This window comes from Temnothorax curvispinosus, unplaced genomic scaffold, assembly GCF_003070985.1.
Source record: "Temnothorax curvispinosus isolate PA1 unplaced genomic scaffold, ASM307098v1 QBEX01007309.1, whole genome shotgun sequence".
Classification (NCBI taxonomy): Eukaryota; Metazoa; Arthropoda; class Insecta; order Hymenoptera; family Formicidae; genus Temnothorax; species Temnothorax curvispinosus.
Genome location: NW_020217089.1, coordinates 309,687 through 333,186, shown reverse-complemented (window position 1 = coordinate 333,186; position 23,500 = coordinate 309,687). Strand labels below are relative to the sequence as shown.

Genomic DNA, 23,500 nt, shown 5'->3' with positions numbered 1-23,500 from the left:
ATTCAGGATGTAAGAACCGCGATACAATTGCTTTTCGAAATGTAGCGATAATATATTCGTTTTATGGTCATAAGTATGTTCCGTCGGTTTATAGACTATAGTATCGTTCATCAACGTTGTCGCCGTTTTATTTATTTCTAATCCTTGCGAGTGTAAGCTTATGTTAAACGATTCGCGAACAATGATGACAGTGACTCTGGTTTCACCGTAAAAAGTATTGCTTTTTTCGAGATCCGGAATAATCAGACTAATGTTATAATCAAATGGTGTTGAGTTGATGGGTAAACGATGTATATGTTTTGGATTTGGATCATCGGCGACACAAAAGTCCGTGACTGTGGCCAATATTAAACCGATATGTAATAACAATTTTGGGAATTCCATGTCAATACTCGTCTTAGGTTTCTGTAACTTTTCGTTAAAAAGAAAACAAATAATAATATTATACAATGCGGTACAAGTTATTAAAATTTAATATTAATTTTTATACAAAAATCGAAGGAACAGAGAAGAAAAAAAAAGGAAAAACACAATTCCAACTTTTATCAAGGCGATTATATGTACGACCTATTTCGCGGAAAATTTTAAATATTTTTTTATAGAATATTGGATGTATATTCTGTTATTTTTATATTTTCTTAGAATTAAGAGAAAATTATTTTATTCAGTTTTCGAGAAGAATTTTACGCATCTAACGCGATGTGTGTGTATTTTTTATTTGGCCATATAGAATATTTCATTGGAAGTAAAAAACGTAAATATTGTTATAATATGTAGAATTTGAATTATAGTTATTATTTCTGTGCCTTGAATATACTTGAAGGAAAAAATATAGGAAATAATGTAAATTATTTCAAAGAACAAAAGTAATTAACATTTTTTATCGCATAACCGTTAATTCTATTTATTTGTCAATAACAATAATAATCTTGTCTTTTGTTTAACATTTTTTTTACGTTCGGAACGTTATGTGTATCAAGATCGTTCCGAAATTTATACTAAATTTTTTGCTTTCCAGTTTTCATTATGCAGCAACGATGATAAAAAACAAAATATGTCGACTGATTAAAAAAATACATTATTTAAAATGAAAATTTACCGCAATTCATGAGTAATGTCGAGGAAATAAAGTTAAATTTCATCGTGTATCGTCCGTCGAAATTATTTTAATTACGTTTTAAATATTTCTTTGTATCTTTAACAAAATATAATACCTAATTAATTATTATTGCTCTTAATGACTTACCTTGCGTATTACACTTGTATGCTGATTAAGTTACAGTTCTTTGCAGCAATTAATTAGGCGCTATCGCCTCGAAAGCCGTTAATATGAAGGATAGTTCAGCGTAACTGCCTTCGACCCGTCCAAACACCGAATACTGACTAAAATATGGGAGCTTTCCAGCAAACGACACAAGTCGACACTAACGTCGTCTTATTTTTTTTTTTGCAATGAGTAAACGAACAAAGCAAAACTTGTGTCGCTTGCTAGATTGCTCTCAATGTCAATCTTCGATGTTTTGATAGATACATATATGTCATGTAAATACACAGTGCATTTCGCAATTGTTCGACTCGTACCGTTACACATTTTTTTAAACATTTGTGGACAAAGATATCTACAGGAAGATCATAGATCATAAATAATATGTGTTTGTTTATATGTTAATTTTAAGAAGTTGTTTTCGTCAGTTGATGTGCTTCTTCGAATCAGTTAGATAATACTTGTATAATACATTTATCGTTAAATAGTAACTGTAAGATCATGTCGATATAGAAGATGTCTCTTATCAAATTTTGAACTACGAATTTTTTGTTCTCGATAATAAACATAGAGGCGCACAGAGTCCCTGAGTTATAAACTATTTAAAAGGAAAAGCTTTTTGAGAATTAAGCTTATAATTAAAACAGTTATAATACACTTTTTGAAAAAATATATTTATATTGTATAAATTATAGTCATTTTATATCAGAAATTCACACAAAGCTAATAAAAGAAATTGAATTTAGTCTAAGGTATATATTATAATTGTATTATATAATTGTCAATTTTATATTAAGTTTGATATATTCAGCTACAATGTATATTATAAAAATATTTAAAGAAACACAGTAGAGTAAAAATTATAAAGCACATGCATAATTTACTACCAATCACATATATGGCAAAAAATTATATGTCATACATATATATCACAAGAATTTCAAATTGTGTTGATAACTGAAATTATTAATGCAAACGGAATATGCTTGATCTGAAAGATTATTTTGCTATATTTTAACGCTAATGTATTTATTTAGATTTGTATTATAAAAGCAGTTTTAGCTAACTATAATAAATAAATGTAAAGTATATACAGAGAGAAATAAATGTAATAAAAATCTGATAAATAAATAAAATTAATATATATATGTGGATAATAAATGGAATATAAGATATACCTTGTCAAGAGAGAGAATTGCTTTTTAGTATAAATATTACAAAATATCCATACCTCTTTATATTCCAAAAAATTAATAAATATATAAAATATGTATAGTGGAGGAAATAAAAATATATAAAGTAAACGAAAATATGTAATGTGTAAGATGATGAAAGTGAGAGAGTTATGAATAATATTAAATTATAAAAAGTTAACAGAAACATTTATTTTATACAGTAATTAGAGTACTGTTTAAGTAAAGTTTTGTACAATGTTTAGTACAATGCGACGTCATTATTTCGCGTTTTTTATTAAAAGTCAAACAACAATTATAATTGATTATAATTATTATTGACATTGATATATATATATCTATATATATATATATATATCTGCAAATAGACAATTTTTTACGACACATATATACTTCCACAGCTAAAGGATTAAATATATTTATATGCAAACCATATGTATTGTCTATGTTAAATAAGAAATTATATTTTGAGGAATAGTTGCGTAAAAATACATTACTACATATTAATGATAAACATCCTTAACATCTTAATTTGTTTCAGGTGAAAAGATTCGCAGAAACTTATTTTAGTCAAGATCGAAACGCTTTGTCAAGCATTATAAAGCTGATAGAAAAGCATAAAACTATTCTTAAAGAGCTGTCAGATATTTTTGCAAAGCGATTTAGAAGAAATCAAGCTTAAGTGGCCAATTGATCAATCAAAAATATCAAATGTGATGCAAGACATACAATTACCTACATAATTTTTCAAACAATATTATTTTTATTTATTATTACCTTTTTGTAAATAATTTTTTAATCATTTTTAATTATTTCTAATATTTTCTAATATTTTCTAATATTTTTATGATACTTAGTATTTTATTAATAGTCTGGAAGCTATTGATAAAATTTTCTGTGATACATTGCTGTTCTGCAGTTAAATATATTTATGTGTCATATTATTGTTATACTGTTATAATATGACATATTACTGTTCTGTAATTAAAAAATAATTTATATAGTATTAGACTTGATGTTGTTTGATATTTTTTATAAACGCAAATATCTTTTATAAACGCACTTTAGTTGTATTACATTTGATATAGAGAGCTGCGAATAAATTTTTTAAATTGAATATATAATACTTTGTAGACATTATGCAATAGTATCATTTGCTAAGAAAGTACTTAAATTTTAATTATAATTATAATTATAATCGTTGCTAGACTTTGAATAAAAGACATGAAATAATGACGTCTCTTTGTAATAAAAAACTTTATTGAAACAGTCATTATTACTATACAATAAAAATTGTATTTCTATTAAATCTGCAAAATTTAGTATTGTTCATAACTTTTATTTTTATTATCTTATATACGTCAGATATTTATAAGATAATAAATATTAAAGTTTATGTTATGTTTCAAAATTATTTTAATTATAAGAGGATTTAATCTTAGTATATTTATTATCAATCGCACTCTTTTATTAAATTCCTTTAATCATTTGAAACAATTATTCTTAACTGTTGTCAAAAATGTCGAGAGAGATAGTCATTTGATATCGTAAACATCTCTTGCAACGTTATGTATTTTTTCGTATTTAAATTGTACAATCAAAATATTTACTTTTCTAAGTAAAGAAATCTACTTGAAATTAACTAAATTGAATTAACTAAATAGAAATAACTAAAATCTATAACTAAATTCGTATTATGTCATTTTTATGATTCATTTAATATTAATTGTTATTATTTAGTATTTCTGCAAAAAGTTTTTCAACTGTTCATAACTCTAGGTCTCTATGTTCCTCGAAGTTCATTATCGACAATGAAAAATTTGTAGTTCAAAATTTGTAAGGGACATCTTTTATATTGATATAATCTTACGATATTAATACGATAATAATAAAATCTATTATACAAGTATTATGCAAATGATTTGAAGAAGGCAACTGACAAAGACGATCTTTCAATATCATGTATAAACAAACATACATTTATAATTTATTATTTTCTTGCGGATATCTTTATTCACGAATTTTTAAAAAGAAATATGTAACAATGGTACGAGTCGATCAGTTCCGTGAGGCACTGTATTTACATGACATCTATCAAAACATCAGAGATTGACATTGTAGCCAGTATTCGGTGATCTTTCGAGATGGCAAGACGGCAATTACGCTGAGCTATTCCTGATAATAACGGCTTTCGTGGCGACACGCATAATTAATCCTGCACAGAACTGTATTTTAATCCGCACACAAGTGTGATATACAAAGTAAGTCGTTAAAAACAATATTTTATTATTTATCTCTCGTTAATGATATACGTAGAATATATAATATGTAATAGAAACAACAGTTTCGAAAAACGAAACATGATTAAATTTAACTTTGTTTCCTCGAGATTATCTCTCCTTATAGAGTGTAAATTTTTATTTTAAATATGTTTTTTTAGTCGATATTTTGTTTCTTACTGCTGCTGCGTAGTAAGAACTGGAAAACAAAAGATAATTTCGAAACTATATATTTTAATGCAGCGTTCCGAACGTGGAACAAAATTTTAAGTTTAATCAGAAAAAGAGGTTATTATTATTATTGACAAATAAATAGAACAGTTACATTTTAAAACATGTTAATCATTATCGTGATTTAAAATTATTTGAATTATTTTCTATATATTTTTCATTTTGTATTCAGTGTGCAGAAACATTTTATTTTACAGAAATGATAAAAGAAAAAAATTTAGATAACCAATAATTTAAAATGACATCAGACTGATAGAATAATGCGTGTTACTGTGCATTATTTTATTAATAATTTGTTTTAAAAATAACTCAGAGATCCTTGGTCTATTCTTTAATTTTACTGTTCGGTCTATTTCTTTGAAAACTGAGAAACAATTATAATTTAAGAAATTCAAGGAGCCTAATACAAGCAAATAACAGATGTTACCCTTGAAACCTTCTATAGTTTATTCTCCAAAAATAGACAAAACATTATAGACGTTTCGAATATACTAAGTTATATCTCATTTTTAGCACAATAAATTAAATTATTCTTTATTTAGAACATTTCAACGATAACACACCTTTATTTGCTGCTAAATAATTCAAATTTTACATATTAACAAAATGTATTTACTTCTGATGACTGATAAAATATTTCCAAACAACTGCTGAGTATAACCGACAATTAAATAATTCAAATACTCTACACGTTGACAAAACGTATTTGCTTCTTTACTTCTGATGACTGATGAAATATTCTATACAGTCAAATGTACATATACTACTTATTGTTAAAATTCTTCTCGAAAACTAAGTAAATAAATTTTCTTTTAAGTAATTCCAAGAAAATAATTAAAAATAGTCAAATAAATTAATTGTAATGAGCACATTTAATTATAATATGTTCAATATTATATGAGAAACAAATTCATAATTTCGAAGTAGATCTTACATATAGTCTTCATAATAAAAATTGAAATTTTTTTCCTCTATTCTTTCCTTTGTTCCTTTTATTTTTGTATAAAAATTAATATTAAAGTTTAATAATTTGTACTACATTGTATTATTGTTTGTTTGTTTTATAAAAAAACGCAGATACCTAAAACGAGTACTGAGATGGGATTTCTAAAACTATACATCGGCTTAATATTGGCCACAGTCACAGTTTTTTGCATCACTGGTTCAGAAATTAACTATCGTTTACCAAAAAACGCAATACCAGTTAGTTATAACATTAGTCTGATTCCGCATGTCGGCAACCATGCTTTTCACGCCTTTCACGGTGATACCAGTGTCATCATTGATATTGTTTACACATTGTCAAAAATAAGATTACACTCGCAAGAATTAAAAATAAATGAAACGGCGACAACGTTGATTAACAGCCATGGTATAATCTATAGACCGATAAAACATATTAATGACAGTAATAATATATTGACGCTTGATTTTGACAATATATTGCCGCTCGGTCTTTACACCCTGAACATGAAATTTGATGGTTATTTTTCTGAGGGTAATTATCACAAAAGTGGCTTTATGCAAATTCCGTACACAGACATGGAAGGAGACCGCACGTAAGCAAATATTAAAAATATACTTATAACATAAACGTTATTTGTTATGCTACTTATTTGTTACTTTTGCTTATTATCTTCTTTTATTAATTATTTTTATCGTTATTAACTTATAATACATAAAGCTCGGCAAGACATTTCTTAAACATGAAATTGTGTAATTACTAAAAACGTATGCAAGGATAATTTTAAATAAAATATTTGCAAGAAATGCATAATATTTTGAGGAGCATTTGATTTCAGTTGAAAATAAAACATAATGGCAGTACAGCATTTTTCTCTGTTTCTACTCTAAACACAATAATTATTTCATATAATATAATAATAACTAGTGTTCTCTAAACTTTTTTGTTTTACTTGCCATGAGTGGAAAGTTTGTCGCTATTTAACAAATTTGATTAAATTACAGGTTGGCCGCAACGCTCTTCCAGCCAAATAACGCCAGACGAATGTTTCCATGTTGGGACGAGCCAGCGTTCAAAGCTACCTTCAACATCTCCGTCATACATCATAAGAAATACAGAATATTGTCTAATTGGCCGATACGAAAGCAACACGAAGAACAAAATGACATGGTGTGGACATCTTTCGACACCACTCCTGTAATGTCCACTTATCTCGTGGGAATCGTGATTTTATATAATTTCATTCGCGTTGAAAACACAGACAAGACCGTGAACGTGTGGTGCCAATCGTTTTTGTCATCGCAAACAAAATTCGCGCATACTGTTGCCGAAAAGGTCATGCCGTTTTTGCTCGAATATAACCAGGACTTCAAAAAAATACCAAAAATCGATTACGTCGTTATACCAAATTATCCTGTCAGCGGCATGGAAGCTTGGGGACTCATTATCTTCGAGTAATATACATAACTTAAAGAATTAGTAATGTACAAAAAATAAAAAAATTAATATTAAGTTATTAGAGCTGACCAATGACTTTTAGCATTCAAAATTTGATAATTATATATATAAAGCGCATCTTTATTTCACGGATATTCAAAAGATATATATTTTTATTCTTAGATTGTCTAAAACAAATTAACGTATTTAATTAATGTCTATGTTACCTTTTCTTTCCATTTTTATATACATACGTATATAAAAAGTACTTACTCTCTTGCGTAAGAAAACTATGAATAATATTAATTACTTGGAAACATATATTAGACTGTATGCTAACGATGAGAAAAACTATGCATAATCACATTTTGTACTTATATTATATTATGTTTTATTTTTCAGTGAATCAAAAATTGTCTACGATGAAAGCACAGATCCCACATTTCGGAGAAGGGAAGTAGCGTCGTTAGTAACAAATAAACTTGTACATTATTGGTTTGGCAATTACGTCACCCCATCTTGGTGGTCCCACCTGTGGTTGAGCGAAGGATTTTCTGCGTTCTTCGAAGCGTATTTTCTCAATAAGGTTATTTAATATTACTAATGCAAGGTTACTCATTAAATAAAGAAACAATCGCTAAGATCAAAATAACATCTATTAAAAGTTTCCACATCTTCTTAAAATGTATATCAAAACGGAATTAAGTAAATGATGGCACGTTCTTTAATTTAGAATTATAAAAAAATAGTAACTCGTTCTCTTTTCAAACAATTATAAAAACAATTTATTAATGTAAATTTTTAATAAAATTAAAAAATATTTTGTTTTTTGCATTTGCCACTTTTAATGTCATATGTTTTAACATTATATTCACATTTAGTGATCTTAAGAATGTAATTATAATAGTTTTATTAGATTCTAAAAATATGTTAATTTTGCATCTGCCACACAATAAGCATTTAATAAAATACAATAATTTAACGTCTCGAATATTTATACCTTAATCTTATTTTTTAATAAAAATTAAAATAGCGAGGTTTTTGGACGTTGCGAATAAACCAGTTTATATTCCTATTGCAAACTTTTATTCAAATTTTTATATTTAGTCATATATTAGTGGATTTTTTTCTACAGATATTTGGAGACTGGCGAACAATGGATCTTCTCGTAATTGAGCGCTTACACCATTGTCTCTCTTTAGATATTGGCTTAATAAATTCTGTTACATTGGAACTTGACAGAACCTTAGATTATGACGACCTCTTTTATAATGATGTTTTTAACAAAGGTAAGATTATGTAAATATAGTTAAACTATATGGTCCGTTATACTTTAATGTAGGTAGCACAAAAAAGGGGTGAAACAAAAAATTAACAGCGGACAAATTTCCTATTTGAGTAATGCGCATAATTCACATATACCTCAATTTTATGCGTACAATCTATTTTATATATATATTGTTAATTGGAATTTTATGACGTGTGTTGTTATCGTAGCGTCAGCTATAATGCGCATGTTACATCATGCAATGGGAGACGAAATATTTCGACAGGGTGTCACCAACTATTTGGTACAACAGTAAGTGTATATACATATATAATGTAGTCTAATATAATTATATTACAATATAATCATCATATTTCGCAATATTAAATATCACAAGTATAATATTTCTTGTATTCTTGTATTGCAAACTATTCATACGTCACATCAGAAACATAAACTTGTGCGTTCAATATTTAATGCTCGATTAGAGGCTATATTTTACTTTGTAATTATAATTTAATTAAGTTAGTTTTAAGTCGTACTCTTAGTTTTTATTTATGTATTAATTAAGTTGTACATTAATGCTCACGTTAATTCCATAATAGTAAATTTATACACATACGTCGTAATTATTATTATAGCTAATGACAATGTCATTTTCCAAATTTAGTCCATTTGGATCGGTTACTCCCGACGATTTGTGGAGCGCCATGCAAAGTGCTCTGCAGATGGCCCCTTATGTCCCTTATATGCAACAAGAAGATTTTAAAATAAAAGAGGTGATGGACACGTGGATAAACCAAAATCGTTACCCTGTGCTGAATGTAACGATAAATTACGAAACAGGCGAAGTGGCAGTAACACAAAAATGTTTCCGCGCAACTGAATGTACCAATAATAAATGGTGGATACCCATGACCTACGCCGACCAGAGCAATTTGGATTTTTCCAATACTATGCCCAATAATTGGTTAGGACCAGATCAAACTAGTAGAGTGGAAATTAATACAAGAGATTGGATTATTGTTAATGTACAACAAACTGGTATGAATTATTAAATATTACGTTCTTTTATTTATCTTATTTGTTCTATCGTCTCAAAGGTTTTACATCATTCAAATTTTTATATACTTCTCTATTAAAAAAAAAGCTCAAGGAAATTTATGTAATTATATTTTTCGAAACCTTGCTAAATTATTAATGTATTTTTTCTGTAATATTTGCAAGTTGCACACTACATTAGTTTGTTAGTTATGATAAAATGGCAGTATTTGGAAATATATCTTAATAATTTCAAATAAAAAGGTCTAATAATAAATTTCATGGATAATTCGACAGCATACTGTCGTGTCTATTACGATACTACAAATATGGAAAGAATCATACGTTACTTGAACTCTGAGGAATACAAGAACATACACGTTCTCAATCGTGCTCAAATGATCGATGATGCATTTGCTTTTTTAATGGAGGATCAACTAGATAACTCCGTATTTAAAAATCTTATAAATTACCTAAGACGAGAGAGAGATTATGTGGCATGGCGTCCAATGTTCCGAATTTTAGAACGGTTGTCGAAATACTTTTCACTGCTAGAGAGTAAACATTTCAAGGTAGATAATACCAAATTTTATAAAGATAAAAATAATGTTTATAAGTTTATAGTTGTATCTTCAATTTTTAATCTCAAAATAGTAGCGATCATGTTGATTAACATTAATACAAATAGACAATATAGGGAAAGTCGAACGCAAGTTCGCTGATGATTCTTATGATAGTGAATTTTATAGCAAAGCACGAACGAAATATGTATATCCGTATATGAATCACGTCACTTCGCAAGTACCCCAACCAATCAATATAAAATTCAATATTATTTCACGATTTCTAGTCATACGTGTCAGGAATTTTCGATGGGCTTCTTCAGAAGATAGGATATGAAGAAAATCCTAATGATGACGATATCACAAAGATGCTAAGGCTAGATGCCACGAAATGGGCATGTACCGTCGGTCACGCGGAATGCAAGAGAAGGGCCGCCGTTAAATTGACCAAACATCTCGCGGATCCTAATACTCACAAGTAACTTTTTTTACGATCCCAATTATCTCATAATTTGTATTTGTGCGCGCCTATATGTGTTGGGTATGCGCGTGCACACATATGCATATATTTATATGGTTGTAGATATCTATTTCTATTTTTTATTTCTATCAAGTTGTTAAAATTGGAGACATTCTCTTTATTGTTTTTCCTTAATTTCCATTCTTGTTTCAATACACAGAATAAATATGGCGATACAAGTAAAAATATATATATGTATAATAAAAATAACAAGTGACAATATCGATAAAATTATCTCACTGTAGCGTAGTCATATGATCACGTGGCAAATATAGAGTGGTAGAATTAGCATACAACAAGAACTTATAATTTCATGAATAATAGTTATCTAATAGAACGATGAAAAATACAAAACTTGATAAAATAAAACGTTGGCTATACGTATAAAATATATGTACCTCTTTTACATAGACATATATATTTCAGAGTTCCACATTGGTGGCAAGATTGGACGTACTGCTTTGGTTTGACGGTAGCCAATATAACTGCTTGGAATAAAGTGTTTGTATTATATCAGCGAACATCTGATAAGAAATTTTGGAAAATATTGAGATGCTCTGAAGATCCTGATATTATTATCAACTATTTGAATATTATAGCATATAATGCTGCGTTATTCAACGATAAGGAGCATGCTTTTATCTTCAATTTAATTATTCAAAACCATGCACGCAACGATGTCATCCTTGAATATATTTTAGAACATTTTGATAAAATAAAACCCAAGTAATAACATTTCTCTTTAAATATATATATTCTATTTTCTTCAAATAAATTTATCGTATACATTAATTATGAATATGTGATTTTGCTCTTACAGATCATTTGCTGCAAGCCAAACGATAAAAAGTATCGTTTCTAATGTTTATTCTAACGAACAAATTTCCAAGGTAAATTTTATGATTTTACATTACTTATTGATTTTCAATTAATAATCCTTTAACTGTGACGCGCTTAAAATAAAAACCATCGTACGTTGAATTATAGATTAATGCAATTTTATATAATAAAATTAATATTAATAATTAATTCTGTTTATATTTTTGAGCTGAGTATATTTATATCTTAAAGGAAAACTATGTTGTAAAATTGAATAATACCAGCGTGTGGCTTAAAACATAAATTGAAATTTTATCATTTCGGAATTTATTATGAAAGTATTACCGTGTTATAAATTGATAATTCAGTCTTGAAATTTAATACAAGTTTACATATTGTATACAATGTTTGCTCTGATTTTTGTGTATATCATATATATTTATTGTTATTATTGTGTTAAAAGATATTATATTTTATGGAACCGCTGCATAAAAATAAGTTATTATTGATAAACATCTGCAATTAATTTGTTTCAGGTAAAAAAGTTCGCAGAAACTAATCTCCATCAAGACACTTTGTCAGGCATTACAAAACTGATAGAAAAACATAAAAATCATCTTAAACAGTCCATAGACATTTTCACAAAATATTTTGGAAAATATTAAACTCAAGTGACCAATTGATCTGATCAATCAAAAATATCAAATGTGATGGAAAACATATAATTATCAACATAATTTTTCAAATAATATTTTGATTTATTATTACCGTTTTGTAAATAATATTTTATTTATTTTTTATTATTTCTAATACTTTTTAATATTTTTATAATATTTAGTATTTTATATTAATAGTCTGGAAGCTATTAATAAAATTATTTATGACATATTACTGTTGTGTAATTAACAAATAATTTATATAGTATTATAGATTTGATGTTGTTTAATATCTTTCGTAAAATATCTTTTATAAACGCACTATATGTACTTTGGTTTATTACATTTGATATAGAGCACATACATTTTTTAAATTAAATATATAATACTTTATAAACATTTATGTAATTTGCTAATAAAATACTTAAATTTCAATATAAATTTTTATTATAATTGTTGATAGACTTTGAACAAAAGACATGAAATAATGGCGTCGCTTTGTAATAAGAAGCTTTATCTCTAAACAGTAGTTATTATTATCTGTAGAATAAAAATTGTATTTCTGTGAATCTTCAAAATTTAATATCATTTATAACTTTTTTTTATTAGCTTATACATTGCATATATCTTTGTTTATATTAAATAAATTAATTTTTCGGAATATAATGTATCATGTGTATGAATATTTTGTATCACTTTTATAGATCACTCATTTCAATTTCAATATTGAAAGATATTATGTATTTCTATCGTTGTTAAAGAACTTGACGAAGTATAATATATTATGAACACAGATTCCACATACGTATCTTATTATTTTTCCTGCGTATGCTTAACATTTATTTATTATAGTTAGCTGAAACTATTTTTATATTGTGAGTATAAATTAATACATATTCTGTTAACGTTGAAATATTGAAATAATCTGTTTCAAATCAAGCGCAAAAAATATGTTTACTTTTAAATAAGATTTTATATTATTTTTACGTATTATTATTATTTCTAAACATTTTTAAACAATTTTTAATTTTTAATGTTATTTCTAAATATTTTTGTAACATTTTGTTTGTATTAATAATTCTACCTATTAGTACAATTTCGAATTTTTGTGATATATGTATATGACACATAACTTACTGCCATCTGATTGGTAGAAAAGTATGCATGTACTTCATAATTTTTACACTACTCTCTTTAAATATTTTTATAACTTTGAAGCAAAATATACTGAATTTAATATAAAAGTGACAATTTACAATATATAGTACAATTACAATATATACCTTAGACTAAATTCAATTTCTCTTATTAATTTTATGTGAATTTCTGAAATCAAATGACTATAATTTGGCGGCTATAATTTATACAATATAAATAAACTTTTTTGAAAAATGTATTAAAGTTGCTTTTAATTATATAAGCTTAACTTTTAATAAGCTCCTTATTTCCAGTCGTTTACAACTCCAAGAACCCTATGCGTCTCGATGTTTGTTATCAAGAAGGAAAAATTCAAAATTTGGTAAGAGACATCTTCTATATCGACATAGTCTTACAGTATTTAATGATAAAATGTCCTGACTGACTGACTGACTCATCAACGTCCGGCCCAAACCCCTAAACCTAGAAACAAATTGAAATTGGGTTAGTATATTCCTTCTATGACGTAAGCACCCACTAAGAAACAATTTTTAGAAATTCGACCCCTATATAAGAGTAAAAAGAAGTAAAATGTGTGTTACCGTATCTAAGCACGGTATCAAGCTAATGTATTATACAGATATTATCTGTCTGATTCAAAGAAGTGCAACTGAGAAAAACGACTTCTCAATATTATAAACAAACACATTTGTCATCTATGATCTTCCTGTAGATATCTTTGTTCACAAATATTCAAAAAAATGTGTAACAATGGTACGAGTCGAACAGTTTCGTATGTAACAGGCACTGTATTTACATGACATATCTATCAAGACATCAGAGATTGACATTGTAACCATCAGTATTCGGTGTTCTTTCGAGATGGTCGGACGGGTCGAACGACAGTTACGCTGAACTATCTTTCATATTAACGGCTTTCGTGGCGCAAACCTATTTAATTGCAGCAAAGAACTTTATTTTAATCAGCATACAAGTGTAATATACAAAGTAAGTCAATAAGAGCAATAATAATTAATTAGGTATTATATTTTATTGAAAATATAAATAAATATATAAAACGTAATTCAAAATAATTCCGACAGACAAAACCCAATAAAATTTAACTTTATTTCCTCGAGATTACTTATACTCATGGATTGTGATAAATTTTTATTTTAAATATGTATTTTCTTAATCAGTCGATATTTTGCTTCTTATCGTTGCTGCATAGTGAAAACTGGAAAACGAAAGATTTAATACAATTTCGAGACGATCTTAAAACACATAACGTTCCGAACGTAGAAAAAATTTTAAATTAAACAAAAGACGAGATTATTATTGTTATTGACAAATAAATAAAACGGTCATACAATGGAAAATATTGATTATTTTCGTTCTTTAAAAAATAATTTTAATTATTTTTTATATATTTTCCTTCAGGTATATTTAAGATACAAGAATGATAAGAAAAAATAATTTTGCTATAACCGACAACTAAATAATTCAAATTTTACATATATAACAAAATGTATTTACGTTTCTTACTTCCGATGAAATATTTTATATAGTCAAATCAAATATACATACATCACTTTATAGATTCATAAAATTCTTCTTGAAAACTGAACAAAATAATTTTCTTTTAATTCTAAAAAAATATAAGAAAAACAGAATAAATTGATCCTGAGCACATCAAGATATATCCAACATTCTATAAAAAAATATTCATAATTTTCCGCGAAGTAAGTCTATATAATCTTCTTGATAAGAGTTGGAATTATCTCTTTTCTTTCCTTTTTTCCTCTGTTCCTTCGATTTTTGTATATAAAAATTAATATTAAATTTCAATAACTTGTACTGCATTGTATTATTATTTGTTTCCTTTTTAACGAAAAGTTACAGAAACCTAAGACGAGTATTGACATGCCATGGAATTCCCAAAATTGTTATTACATATTGGCATAATATTGGCCACAATCACGAACTTTTGTATCGCTAATGATGCAAAAGATCCAAAATATATATATCGTATACCCACCAATTCAATACCAGTTGATTATAACATTAGTCTGATTATTCCGCCGGATCTCAGAGAAGGCAACACATTTCACGGTGAAACCATTGTCACTGTCAAGATTGTTCGCGAATCGTTTTATATAAGCTTACACTCGCAAGGATTAGAAATAAATGAAACGGCGACAACGTTGATGAACGATACTATAGTCTATAAACCGATGGCACATACTTATGACAATGAAACGAATATATTATCGTTACATTTTGAAAAGCAATTGTATCGCGGTTCTTACAACCTGAACATGAAGTTTGCTGGTAATTTCTCTCAGGCTGGTGTTCTAGGCAATGGTGGTTTTATAAAAATTCCGTACACATACGAGGAAGGAAACAGCAAATATAACAGAGCGTAAGGAAATATTAAAAATATTAAAAATATACTTGTAACGTATACGTACGTAAATGCTATTTGGTGTTACCTTATTTATTTGTTACGTTTACTTATTACCTTTTTTTATTTATCACTTTTATCGTTATCGACTTACACCATATATAAAGCTCGGCGAAAGAGCTAAAATGTGTATCCACTTTATTATTAAAACCGTTTTCTAGTATGTAAGTATATTTACAATAAAGTATTTGCAAAAAGTGCATAATGTAATGTTTAAGAGAATATTTAACTTTGGCTTAAAATAAAACAACATAGCAGAGTACAACATTTCTGTTTTTACTCTCAACAAAATAATAATTACATATAATATAATAAACATATAATATATAAACAATAACTAGTGTTTCTTAACTTCTCGTGTCTTACTCGCTATGAATGATAAGTTTGTACTATGAGTGGTATTTTTATCCTTATTTAAAAAACTGTTTAAAATCACAGGTTGGCCGCAACACACCTCATGCCGAATAAAGCCAGACGAATGTTTCCATGTTGGGACGAGCCAGCGATAAAAGCTTACTTCATGATTTCCGTGATGCATCATCGGAAATACACGGTATTGTCAAATTGGCCGATCCGAGAGCAGTACAAAGTAAAAAATGATATGAAATGGACACACTTCGATCGCACTTTTACAATGTCAGCTTATCTCGTGGGAATTGTGATTGTATCTAATTTCACTCGCATTGAAAACAAGGACAAGTCCGTGTCGTCCGTGTCTGTGTGGTGCAAATCGTCTTTGACATCGCAAGCAATATTCATGCATATTATTGCCGAACAAATCACGCCGCTCTTGGAGGAGTATACCGATAGAACCAAAGGAGTACCGAAAGTAGATCACGTCATAATACCAAATTATCCGCTCACCGGCATGGGAGATTGGGGAATCATCATTTACGAGTAATATTCATAACTAAAGAGATTTACTAATATGTACATGAATAAAAAAAATCAATATTAAGCTATTAGAACTAAATGACTTCTAGCATTCAAAATTTGATAATTAGAAACGATAAAGACACATGTGTATTTTATGGCTATTTAAATTTCATTTACATATTATCATTCTTAGGCTGTTTTAAAACAAATTAACGTATTTAATTGATGTGAATGTCACCCTTTCTTTCAATAATATATATATAAACACATTAGACAATCACATTTTGAATATTGTGTTATGTTTTGTTTTTTAGCGAATCAGAAGTTGTCTACGATGATAACAAGGATCCTACATTTCAGAGAAGGAAAATAGCGTCGTTAGTAGCACATGAAATCGCACATCAGTGGTTCGGTAATTTTATCACCCCATCTTGGTGGCCTGACCTGTGGCTAAGCGAGGGGTTTGCTGTGTTCTTCCAAGTGTATTTCCTCAACAAGGTTATTTAATATTATTAATGCAATAAATTGCTCATTAAATAGAAAAGTTGGAAATACGGTTCATTCTCTGAGATCAAAATAACATCCATGAAATATTTCTATATTCTTATAAAATGTATCAGGACAGAGCTAAATAACTAATGGCAATTCTTTAATTTAGAATTGTAAAAAAGATTGTAACACTGTTCTTTCTGCGAATAACTAGAACAAAACGTTTAATACTAATTTTTATTAAAATTCGAGAATATTATGTTCTTATCACTTGTGTCCTCCCCAGCCCATATTAAAGATCAGCTATTTTTAATCTCTTACGTTTCAACATTATTTTTATATTTGGCGATACAATGATTATTATTGTAATAGTTTTATTAGAATTTAAACGTATTGTATTTTTCGCATCCATCACAATAAATATTTAACAAAAACAAAATTAACATCTAGAATTTTTAGATCTTGATTTTATTTTTGTATTCAGTAATGTCCAATATATAAAAAATAATTAAAATATAATCTTCTCAAAAAAAATTATATACATGAAACAGTTAACATTTGACATAAATAAATTACAATAAAAATAAAAATAGCGAAATTTTTAAAAGTGGCGGACAGGTAGGTTTGTATATCCCTATAAATGCGAACTTTTCTTCGAATTTTTATATTCAGCCATATCAAAGGATTGTTTTCTTGATGTTACAGACATTTGAAGACTGGCGGCCAATGGACTTTTTCGTTACTGGGGCCATGCACGATTCTCTCCATCTAGATGATAGCTCATTGGAGTCTGTTACATTGAAACTTAACGATACCTTGGATTATAACCAACTCTTTGGTGATGAAGTTTATAAAAAAGGTAAAATTATGTAAATAAAATAAATAGCTTAATGCAGATAGCACGAAGAAAAAGGTGGAATCAAAAGTTGATAGACAACAAATTATCTTTTTGCGCAATACGTTCATATATGTCTTACAATTAATTTTATGTGCAAAATATGCTTTATAGGTATTACTAGTCAATATATTTTATGACGTGTATTTTATCGTAGCTCCAGCTATATTGCGCATGTTATATCATGCAGTGGGCGACGAGGTATTTCGGAAAGGAATCACCAAGTATTTCGCTACAAAGTAAGTATGTGTATATAATGTAGTTCACTACAGTTATCACATATATAGCAACATTAAATATCATAAGTATAATGTTTCTTGCGTTTTACGTTGGAAAATATAGTGCATATCAGAAATATAAACTTATGCATTCAATATCCAATGCTATTCGATTAGAAGAGACCGTACATTCCTTAATTATAATTAGACTAAGCTTAGTTTTAAGTTACATTCTTAGTTTCCACATGTGTATTCATTAAATTGTACATTAATACTCACATTTGATTATGTAATAATAAATTTAAATATATACGACGTATATATGTGTTATAGCTAACAACAATGTCATGTTTCTTTAGGAAATATATGGCGGTCACTCCCGATGATTTCTGGAGCGCCATACAAAGTGCTAAAGACGAAGCTTCTTACGTCTCTTCTATGCGAGATCAAAAATTCAGAATAAAAGAAGTGATGGATACGTGGATAGTCCAAAATCGTTATCCTGTGCTGAATGTAACGATGAATTACGAAACTGCTGAAGCGGCAATAACACAAAAATGTTTCCACGCAACTGAAGATATCAATAATAAATGGTGGATACCCATATCCTACACTTATCAGGACTTTCCGTATTTTTCCAATACTATGCCCAATAATTGGTTAAAACCAGATGAAATTCTTAGAGTGCAAATTATTACAAGAGGTTGGATTATCGTCAATCTACAACAAACTGGTATATAAATCAATAAATTTTACGCTCTTTTATATCTATCTTATTTGCTTTATCAATACGAAAGTTTTACATTATATTCACGTTCTTAATATATTTTCTTCGATACATTGGTGAATTACATTGGTAATTCATTGGTAAAGTATGTACATTGGAAATGTAATTTTTTTTTTAACAATTGTAAGTTGTAAATTACATAAAATTGGTTTATTACAATAATGAAAATGTCAGTATTTGAAAATATACCTTGATAATTTCAAACAAAAGACGATCTAATAATAAATTTAATGGATAATTCGACAGCATACTGTCGTGTCTATTACGATACCGCAATTATGGAAAGAATCATACGTTACTTGAACTCTGAGGAATACAAGAACATACACGTTCTCAATCGTGCTCAAATTGTCGATGATGCATTTGCCTTTTTGCTGGAAGACCAATTAGATAGTTCCGTATTTATGAATCTTATAAGTTACCTAGGACGAGAGAAAGATTATGTGGCATGGCGTCCAATGTTCCGAATATTAGGACGGAATGAGAAGTACTTTTCACTGCCAGAGAGTAAAGGTTTCAAGGTATGTATTAACAGATTATATAAAGATGAAAAAGACGTTTGTAGAGTTAAATTTGGCTCTTTAATTTGTCCAATTATTTACACATTCTCCGTTGTATAGAATAATTATTACTTAATTCTCATAATATCAGTACAAAATTACCTTTTCAAAAAAGGTAAAAAAAGGCACTAAGCACACGCAATGTATTTTGTAAATTGTGGTACTACCACTTGGGTTGGATTTTTAATTTTATACATATCACTTATATAGGTTGAGCTAAATAACGTAATATTGTGATATAATTTTGTTAAGAACAAATTAAGCTACCACTTAGATTGGATTTTTGAATTTATAAAATACATGTGATATAATTTTGTTAAAAAGGAATCAAGCTACCACTTAAGTTAAATTTTTTATTAAATATAAATCTACGGACTAAAGAGCACGACGATCATGTCGTGAGTCCGTTATATTCGTACAAATTAACGTACTGACTGCCGGAATACGATAAATTTTAGGGTAAATTTGTAGTTACCTGTTTAGAGAGAAAGTACGTGAAAACGAGCAGCATGCCTATATACTATGCATACCTAAAAATAAATTATGTCGCGATCGGTTTTATAATCGCATAATGGTAGGAATAAATGTGTTAATTAACATTAATACAAATGGACATAAGGGGAAGTGGGGAGCAAGCTCGCCCGGACGATTTTTATGATAGTAAATGTTTTAACAAAGCATTATATATATATATATATATATATATATCAAATATGTATATATGTATATGAATCACGTCACTTCGCATGTAGCATCAAAACAATAAACCAACAAACCAACAATTCAATATTATCTCATGATTTCTAGTCACACATGGTAGGAATCTTTGATAAGCTTCTTGAGCATGTAGGATACGAAGAAAATCCTGATGATGACTATATCACAAAGATGCTAAGGCTAGATGCCACGCACTGGGCATGTACCGTCGGTCACGCGGAATGCAAGAGAAGAGCCGCCGTTAAATTAAGCGAACATTTCGCGGATCCTGAGACTCACAAGTAACTCTTTTTATGATCACAATTATCTTATAATTTATATTTGTGCGTGTGTGTTGCGTATGCGCGCGCACATATGCATATGAATGCAATCGATTCTTTTTAATATTTCTTCAAATCTCTCTCTTTCTTTCTCTCTTTCTCTCGATGGATTCATCTTTTATTTATTTATTCATTTACTGTGTTCACACGTAATGTTATGGTCACGTGGCAAATATAGAGTGACAGAAGCGCACGACAGAAACTTTTAATTTTGCAGAATAAGAGTTACCTAACAAAACGGACAGAAACACAAAACTTGATAGAATAAAACGTTAGCTATGCGTATGAAATGCATGTACATTTTTTCCATAGACACATATGTATTTTAGAGTTCCACAATGGTGGCATGATTGGACGTATTGCTTTGGTTTGGCAGTAGCTAATAAGACTACTTGGGATAAAATGATGGAACTGTATCAACGAACATCTGATAAAAAATTTTGGAAAATATTGAGTTGCTCTGAAGATCCTGATATCATTATCAGCTATTTAAATATTATAGCATATAATACTACATTATTTAACCATGAGCAGCAGGCATTGATCTTCAATTTAATTCTTGAAAACCATGCACGCAACGATTTGGTCCTTGACTACATATTAGCAAATTTTGATTTTATATATCCCAGGTAATACATTTATCTTTACAAATATATACATTCTATTTTTAAAATAAATGTATCTTATACATAAATATATTATTTTGTTCTTACAGATTATTTTCTACAAGTCTAACGATAAAAAATATCATTACGAATGTTTTCTCTAACGAACAAATGTCCAAGGTAGATTTTATAATACTAGATTCATACTTATTGATTTTCTATTGATAATCCTTTAATTATAGCGCGCTTAAATGAAACGTTTATTGTGCGTGAAATTATAGATTAATGCAACTTTACATAATTAAATTAATATTTATAATTAATTTTGTTCATATTTTTGGGGTTTATATTTGTATCTTATAAAGAGCTATGTTTAAAACTGAATAATACTAGCGAGTGGTTTAAAACATAAACTGAATTTTTGTAAGGTAGTAATTAATTCTAAGAATATTACCTTATTATGAATTGATATATATATATCAATATATATATATATATTAAAAAAGACATATACACAATTTCTTACGACACATATATACTTCCTCAGCTAAGGGATTATATATATTTATATACATACCATTTATTGTTATTGTCTATGTTAAATAAAACATTATATTTTAAAGAATAGCTGCATAAAAATAAATTACTACATGTTATTGATAAACATCCTTAACATCATAATCTGTTTCAGGTGAAAAGATTCGCAGAAACTTTTTTTCATCAAGATCCAAACGGTTTGTCAAACTATAAAATTATAAATCTAATAGAAAATCGTAAAAATAATCTTAAAGTGTCTGTAGATATTTTTACAAAGCGATTTGGAAGAAATCAAACTTAAGTGACCAATTGATTTGATCAATCAAAAATATCAAATGATGCATGACATACAATTACCTACATTATTTTTCAAACAATGTTATTTTTATTTATTACTACCTTTTTGTAAATCATTTTTAAATCATTTTTTAATCATTTTTAATTATATTTTTAATGTTTTAATATTTTTATAATACTTAGTATTTTATTAATAGTCTGGAAGCTATTGATAAAATTTTTTGTGAGATATTGCTATTCTGTAGTTAAATATATTTATATGTCATATTATTGTTATACTATTATAATATGACATATTACTGTTCTGTAATTAAAAAATAATGTATGTAGTATTAGACTTGATGCGCTGTTTGATATCCTTCGTAATATATTTTTTATAAACGCACTTTAGTTTTATTACATTTGATATAGAGGTCATGCGGACAAATTTTTTAAATTAAATATATAATACATTGTGGACATTATGTATAATAGTATCATTTGCTAATAAAGTACTTAAATTTTAATTATAATTATAATTATAATCGTTGCTAGACTTTGAATGAAAAACATGAAATAATGACGTCGCATTGTACTAAAAACTTTATTTATTACTGTATAGAATAAAAATTTCTGTTTATTCTTCAAAGTTTAATATTATTTACAACCCCCATTTTCATCATTTTATTTATTGCATATATTTTTGTCTACATTATATAATTAATTTTTTGGAATATAAAGTATCAAGTATGAATATTTTGTATCACTTTTATAGATCATTCATGTTACAATCGCAATATTAAAAGGCATTATTTCCAACCTTTATACTAAAGAGCACAACCGGACAAGGTATATATTTTATAATCACAGATTTTATATTTATCGGATTTTTATTAAATTTATTTTTCTCCGTGTATGCTTTATATTTATGTAGGTACTATAGTTAGCTCAAACTACTTGTACCGTACGAATCTAAATTAATACATAATCTATTAGCGTTAAAATATCGAAATAATATATTTCATATCAAGTATATATCGTTTGTATTAATATGTTTTAGTATGATTTCAGTGATTAATATAATTTTTATTTTTTGTGACATATATAAAATATATTTTACTGCCATTTAATTAGTAGTAAATTACGTATGTGTTTTATAATTTTTACATTACTGTGTTTTTTTAAATATTTGTATAACACACTTTGTAGCTGAATATACTAAATTTAATATAAAATTGACAATTATAAAATACACCTTGGACTAATTGTAAATTTAATTTCTCATAGTAAATTTTTGAAATCAAATAACTATGATTTGACGATTATAATTTGTACATTATAAATATATTTTTTGAAAAAATATATAAAAATTGTGTTAATTATAA

General features: G+C 27.5%; 2 protein-coding genes across 2 annotated transcripts; both read left to right on the top strand.

Annotated features, from left to right (window-relative positions):
* The first annotated feature begins 6,065 nt into the window (after positions 1–6,065).
* On the top strand, positions 6,066–12,243 carry LOC112456924 (puromycin-sensitive aminopeptidase-like protein). Its single transcript, XM_025019737.1, has 11 exons — positions 6,066–6,526; positions 6,936–7,385; positions 7,771–7,954; positions 8,504–8,657; positions 8,866–8,947; positions 9,306–9,679; positions 9,974–10,248; positions 10,527–10,717; positions 11,186–11,260; positions 11,580–11,649; positions 12,115–12,243. The coding sequence occupies exons 1-11, from the start codon at positions 6,066–6,068 to the stop codon at positions 12,241–12,243; spliced, it is 2,445 nt and encodes an 814-aa protein (XP_024875505.1).
* Positions 12,244–15,299: 3,056 nt separating this feature from the next.
* On the top strand, positions 15,300–21,553 carry LOC112456923 (aminopeptidase N-like). The gene is made up of 10 exons (XM_025019736.1): positions 15,300–15,793; positions 16,274–16,732; positions 17,026–17,209; positions 17,906–18,059; positions 18,253–18,334; positions 18,673–19,046; positions 19,347–19,621; positions 20,468–20,658; positions 21,027–21,300; positions 21,545–21,553. Exons 1-10 carry the CDS (start codon positions 15,300–15,302, stop codon positions 21,551–21,553), a joined length of 2,496 nt encoding a protein of 831 aa, XP_024875504.1.
* Positions 21,554–23,500: the final 1,947 nt, after the last annotated feature.

Excerpts from the sequence above, each read along its gene's own strand:
- LOC112456924 (XM_025019737.1), top strand. The coding sequence starts at position 6,066 with ATGGGATTTCTAAAACTATACATCGGCTTAATATTGGCCACAGTCACA. Across the intron at positions 8,948-9,305 it reads ACCAACTATTTGGTACAACA|TCCATTTGGATCGGTTACTC; the intron begins GTAAGTGTATAT and ends TTCCAAATTTAG. Across the intron at positions 11,261-11,579 it reads ATAACTGCTTGGAATAAAGT|ATCATTTGCTGCAAGCCAAA; the intron begins GTTTGTATTATA and ends TTGCTCTTACAG.
- LOC112456923 (XM_025019736.1), top strand. The coding sequence starts at position 15,300 with ATGGAATTCCCAAAATTGTTATTACATATTGGCATAATATTGGCCACA. Across the intron at positions 16,733-17,025 it reads TGGGGAATCATCATTTACGA|CGAATCAGAAGTTGTCTACG; the intron begins GTAATATTCATA and ends TTTGTTTTTTAG. Across the intron at positions 19,622-20,467 it reads CAGAGAGTAAAGGTTTCAAG|TCACACATGGTAGGAATCTT; the intron begins GTATGTATTAAC and ends CATGATTTCTAG.